At 45.2% G+C, this 5,094-nt stretch overlaps 2 protein-coding genes across 2 annotated transcripts in view; both read left to right on the forward strand.

Annotated features, from left to right (window-relative positions):
* The window catches only part of LOC109485620 (macrophage mannose receptor 1-like), an 18,567-nt gene that overhangs the window by 3,339 nt on the left and 10,134 nt on the right, over positions 1-5,094 (forward strand). Inside the window, exons 5-6 of the mRNA XM_019789309.1 lie at positions 1,069-1,278; positions 1,802-1,953. Coding sequence (XP_019644868.1) covers positions 1,069-1,278; positions 1,802-1,953 — 362 coding nt within the window. The remainder of the gene's footprint in view (positions 1-1,068; positions 1,279-1,801; positions 1,954-5,094) is intronic.
* Positions 2,133-4,592, forward strand: LOC109485622 (hepatic lectin-like). Its single transcript, XM_019789310.1, has 4 exons — positions 2,133-2,174; positions 2,463-2,594; positions 3,546-3,660; positions 4,446-4,592. Exons 1-4 carry the CDS (start codon positions 2,148-2,150, stop codon positions 4,454-4,456), a joined length of 285 nt encoding a protein of 94 aa, XP_019644869.1. The 5' UTR covers positions 2,133-2,147; the 3' UTR covers positions 4,457-4,592.

Raw genomic sequence — 5,094 nt, forward strand, 5'->3', positions numbered from 1 at the left:
GGTTTTCCACCCAACCCCAGAAGAAGCCTGCCAACCACAGCCTTTTTTTAGTTTACAGTTGACAGGGCCATAGAATTTTCGATCTTGCATCTGACTTTCAAGCAAACCCTCTGAAACGTTATCAGTTGGCGTATTTTCAGAAGGTTTTTTAAAGCATTTCTTGTTTTTATACCAAGACTATACCCCCCCCCCACCACCACACACACGTCAAGTGGGATAGCCTCTACCAGGCTTTGGGAGGCGGCTGGAAATACAGTAGTAGAATATGGCGAAATAGAGAGATGACATACCAGGCAAGTCGGTCCGCTAGAGAGTGCAGTTTCTAGCAGACCAACTCCCCTGACGGATATGTCATCTCTCTCTTTGGCCAGCCGCCTCCCGAAGCCTGGTAGAGGCTACACGTGGGCCGGGAGTTCTGTGTTTGTAGGATAGGCCTCCCGAAGCCTGGTAGAGGCTACAAGTGGGCCGGGAGTTTTGTGTGTGTAGGATAGGCCTCCCAAAGCCTGGTAGAGGCTACACGTGGCTACTTGTGTTTGTAGGATAGGAAATTTGCTCGGCATTCGTTGATTAGCCCCAGGCTAGACAAACACGCCTATCTCCAACAGCAGATAACACCTACAGTTAGAACCAATACAAGTACTGACGACATAACAACAAGCGTTTCGTCAGATGTAGAAATACCGATAAATTTGCGATATAAGGTCATTGAACTCGCGTTGTGCGTTGCAATGAAGTCATATTACAGTGCAGTAGCGCATATTGCATGACGCAGTGCAGATAGTACGGAAACTGATTATAATGTAGCCCTATGCCACAAATTTTACATATATCTTCAGGTTTTGTTACTTCAGGGACGGAAGTATTGTTTTGGGTGGCACTAATTCAAGCTTATGCGTGAATTCTAGACTTGGAAGGATATAGTATAAAAATGATAGTCAATTCCAAGATGTGATTCATCTAGGAGTATAGTTGACGTGTGTTTTGGCCATTTTGTGTTTTATTTTCTTTGTGCCACCGGTTTTACTTATATTCTTGTTTGCTTATTTATTTATTTGTTTGTTTGTTAAGATCCTTGCCAGGACGATAGTCCGAACTGCGGTGCCAACCCGGGCTGGCCCACCACCGCCTCCTGTCACACTGACTACGTGGCGGATCTGTGCCACAAGTTCTGCGGAATTTGCGCGGCGGCGGGCAGCGGCAGCATTGTAACCCAGGCTACAACCACGCACGCTACAACCACCACACGACCAACCACCAACCACCAAATTTTCCCATCTGGTAGGAATATGTAAAATTCAAGCAGATCTTTCGGTGTCGCAGCCAATCAACCACCCTAGCGACCAACACAAAGACGTTCTCTCACCTTGAGCTTTAACCAGTCACTCTGGTCTACCAGATACCTTTGACCTAGTGTTGACTGGGTCAGTCTACTGAGGAAGACCAAAGTGACTGGTCGAAAGCTCTAGGTAAGACAACTTCTTAACAGTTGTATCTTAAGTTTTAACTTTAAACAAATTGGTGGCTTGCATGAAAGTTCATCTGAGTTGGTAAAATACATGAACAGAATTAAACTGTTCTCCAACTCAAAAATTAACTCACCAGAAATTTCCGACTGAAACGCTCAGTCTTCATCAGCTTTATGACCCAAGTGTGGCTAAAAGTCACGTGTCCACAGCACTTGGGTCATAAAGCTGATGAAGACAGAGCGTTTCAATCGGAAATTTCTGGTGAGTTAATTTGTTTTTGAGTTGGAGAACAGTTTAATTTTCTTCTTAAATCACTGTCGTTTCCCCCACCCCAGGCACCTGCCCGACCGGGTTCCTGGCGATGCTCCAGGACCCCAAACTCTGCGTCCGGGCATTCATGGAGGAGAAGTCCTGGTACGACGCCGGGAACACCTGCGCGACTTTCGGGGGGACGCTGGTCATGCCCAAGAACGAAGACATTCACCAGGTATAGTACAAACAAACAAACAAACAAACAGGTAAACAGATAAACAAAATGGTTTACACTTGCGCAGCTTACGGAGGGACGCTGGCCATACTAAAGAACGAGGATATTCACCAGGTACAGTAAAAAAACAAATAAATAAACAAACAAATAAACAAACAAACAACACCTGTGCAACTTGCAGAGGGACGCTGGCCATGCCGAAGAACGAGGACATTCACCAGGTACAGTACAAACAAACAAATAAACAGGCAAGCAAATAAATAAACAAACTAACAAACTCGCGCAACTTACAGACAGACGCTGGTCAAGCCAAAGAACGAGTATATTCACCAGGTATAATACAAACAAACAAAAACAAACAAACAAGCATGTGAAGACGGTACATTGGAGGAACTCATGATTAGGGAATCGAGTATTACACGTGGTCGAGAATATACACGGAATTAGTGAGAAAGTTACAATAAGGAATAAAACAAGGAATTCACAAAAATTACTCCTTGTTTTCCCAGTTCTGTCTCCTCCTGAAAAACGGCGCGGACGCTAACAGCAAGTTCTGGATAGGCCTGACGGACGTCGGGACGGAGGGACAGTGGCGTTACGCGGACGGGACGGCGGTGGTGGGATTCAACAAGTGGAATACCGTAAGTCCGGTCACCACTTTTATAATATAGCAATCGTCCTGTACTTTGGCCTTCATCAGGTATGAATGACCTACCGCTAGGGTTTAGGGACGGCGATGGTGGGATTCAACAAGTGGGCCGCCGTAAGTCCGGTCACCACTTTTTTAGCAATCGTCCTGTACTGTGGCCTTCATCAGGTATGAATGACCTACCGCTAGGGTTTAGGGACGGCGATGGTGGGATTCAACAAGTGGAACACCGTAAGAGACTGCTGTATTTTAGCAATCAACTAGACTGCGTCCCTTACTGTGGCCTTCATCAGGTCTGAATGACCAATCACATAGGTTGGTTATTCAACATGTTGAAGACTTCAGACGTTGATGGTTCTGCACTGGTGAACTCCAATAAGGAAAACACTGTAAGACCAAGAAACTGCTTTGCAGACATCAGTAAGACTTCGCTCTGTACTCTGGCCTCCATCAGGTTTGAAAGACCAAGCGATAAGAGTTAGGGTCTGTGGTGCTGGGCTACATGTGGAATACCATAAGACCAGCCAACTGTTTTGTAGTAATCAGTTAAACTTCGTTCCGTACTGTTGCCTTCATCAAGTTCGAATGACCAACACGGCGCGCAAAAGGGTCTGCAGGGATCGGGCTTAAAAAGTTGTAATTAAGGCCATTAGACAGCTTTGATGGCCATTGGGGACTTCATAATTAGTAGTGAAATGTTCTCTCGTCGGTCACAACCTGTAGTGGGTAGGTGATGAAGAACACATGTAGCCTCTACCAGGCTTCGGGAGGTGGCTGAAAAGAGTAGAAATCGGCCAAATAGAGCGATAACATACCAAGGGAGTTTGGTCGACTCGAGAGAGAACAGTTTGCCGCTTCCGAAGAAAATTGTCCTCTCTCTCCCGAAGCCTGGTAGAGGCTACCATACATGAGATTCAAAGCTAACCGTCACATTTGCTCCTAGGGGGAACCGAATAATTCCGGAGGGAACGAGGGCTGTGGCGAGTACCTCCCAGCCGGCAACGACATGTGGAACGACTTGGACTGCACCCGCCCGCAGAAATTCATCTGCCAGACAAGTAAGAAATTTGTCTTAAGTTAAAACTTACAATCCAACACAAAGAAGTTCTCTCGCGCCTAGAGCTTTCGACCAGTCACTCTGATATTCCTCAGTAGACTGACCCAGTGAGGCTTGTCACGTGGCTTCTTTGAAGTGTGACGTCAACACTGGGTCAAAGACGACGTCGGCCCCCGTCGAGGTTGAGTGCACTGAGGAAGATCAGAGTGACTGGTCGAAAGCCTCTAGATGAGAGAACGTCTTTGTGTTGGATCGTAAGTTTTAACTTTAAATATGTAACTACCATATAGCATACCCGAAACAACTCACATACACAATGACAAAAAATTAAAGGTCTCCTGCAGTACCAAGGGAAGAGGCAAAAAGGCCCCAATTCAACCAATTGTATTTGCCAGACAAGACCCTACCTTGACCAAATAGTAAAAAAAGGAAATTCTACTGCAGTACCAAAGAAAGTCACTAGGCCTAATTTGACCTTGACCTTTGTCCATTACTTACTCAAATACCAAGTGTAACCGATCCATAGCTTATTGATTTATGTTGGCCAAAGAATGCGGAAAGAAATACACACATACACACTCAGACACACTAAAAAAAGTAGTAAACTATGACCCCGTGACCCAAAATTACAGAGAGCAAAGGATGTTGTCACCATAGGCTTGATTAATCTTTAATGTAGCATATAGAAATAACTTCAGAACTGACAACCACATCCAGACACTACAAAGACACCATCATAATATGTCATTGCTATATTTTAACCAATCTTTCGTTTCTTGTTTTCAGTTCTACCCTGAGGAAACCTGCCTTCCAAACAGTGCACGGGTGGAATGTACTTCAACTGGAGGCGGGAGAAAAGCAGATGTATTGATGTCGGACAAGCCAAATTGATTGCAAATAAAAGACGAATAAACGCAATAAATGATCAATGCACTGGCCAGTCGGAGCTTTAGTGAAGGCAAAGGATTATGAAGGCCCTGTGTCTGTTTGATTGGTTGTTGGGGTGCCTCGAGCTCTGTGTGTGTGTGTCTGTGTGTGTGTGTGTGTGTGTGTGTGTGTGTACACGTGTGTGTGTGTGTGTGTGTGTGTGTGTGTGTGTGTGTGTACACGTGCGTGTGTGTTTGTGCGTGTGTGTGTTTGTGTGTGTGTGTGTGTGTTTGTGTGTGTGTGTGTGTTTGTGCACGTGTGTGTACATGTGTGTGTGTGTTGTGTGTGTGTGTGTGTGTGTATGTGTGTACATGTGTGTGTGTGAGAGAAGATAGCTACATGTATTATACAGAACAGAAATTTTCCTGGTCTACTACTTCCCTTTTTCCTTATGCCGTACAGTACACTACAACTACTTATCAGTCCTCTCCATCTTGCACAAGCTCAATTAGCGCGCAATTCTAATGCAAAATTGAGGGTGGTGCATTTGGGCGGTGAACTGGGGTCA

The sequence above is a fragment of the Branchiostoma belcheri genome, unplaced genomic scaffold (assembly GCF_001625305.1).
Source record: "Branchiostoma belcheri isolate BF01 breed outbred unplaced genomic scaffold, Haploidv18h27 scaffold77, whole genome shotgun sequence".
NCBI lineage: Eukaryota > Metazoa > Chordata > Leptocardii > Amphioxiformes > Branchiostomatidae > Branchiostoma > Branchiostoma belcheri.